Below are 662 nucleotides of genomic sequence, written 5' to 3' on the forward strand. Positions count from 1 at the left end.
ACCGCAGCTCAGCCCAGACCGGCGCCGGGCGCTGGGACTTCTCCTAACTTCCCGCTGCTCCCGGCCCCAGGGACACCTACCTAGGCTGAGCGCCAGCTGCAGCAGCTGCAACGGAGCGCGCATGGCCTCCCGCTTCCCCGCGGGCTGTCCCGGCCGCAGGTGCCTGCGCTGCGCTGCGCTTTCCCGCGGTAGTACCGGCCGCTCGGAGCCACGGGCTGCAGCCGCGCGAGCTCGGAGTCGCTCCGGATTGCGGAGGTCCCGCCCCGCCCGGCGCTCACACCGCCTCCCCGCTCCCACCTGCCGGCCCGGCCTCCTCCCCCGGGCAGCGTCACGGCCCCCTGTCTTGCCGGCGGGGCTGCTGTCCTTCTGAAGCCCTGGCAACAGCCTGCCAGTGCCGCAGGGCTACCAGGGAGCCTGGTTAAAACAAAAATCCCCACTTTTCAGATTAAAAAAAGTAACCCCCAAATCCACATTTTTTCCGAGATTAAAATGAAACACCACTGATATATTAATAGAGCTATCAATAGCTATATATCAGTGGTGTTTCATTTTAATCATGGGAAAATGTGGGTCTGGGGTTACTTTTTTAGTGAGGATTTTTTAAATTAAAAAAGTAACCCCAATTCCACATTTTTCTGTGATTAAAGTGAAACGTCATATAA

General features: G+C 58.2%; 1 protein-coding gene across 1 annotated transcript in view; it reads right to left on the bottom strand.

The window, feature by feature from the left end:
• ITGA2 (integrin subunit alpha 2) overlaps positions 1–266 on the bottom strand; it is a 125848-nt gene extending 125582 nt beyond the window's left edge. The window contains exon 1 of the mRNA XM_019517878.1: positions 81–266. Coding sequence (XP_019373423.1) covers positions 81–123 — 43 coding nt within the window. The 5' untranslated portion in view covers positions 124–266. The remainder of the gene's footprint in view (positions 1–80) is intronic.
• Positions 267–662: the final 396 nt, after the last annotated feature.

This window comes from Gavialis gangeticus, unplaced genomic scaffold (assembly GCF_001723915.1).
Source record: "Gavialis gangeticus isolate Ggan-Ray unplaced genomic scaffold, GavGan_comp1, whole genome shotgun sequence".
NCBI lineage: Eukaryota > Metazoa > Chordata > Crocodylia > Gavialidae > Gavialis > Gavialis gangeticus.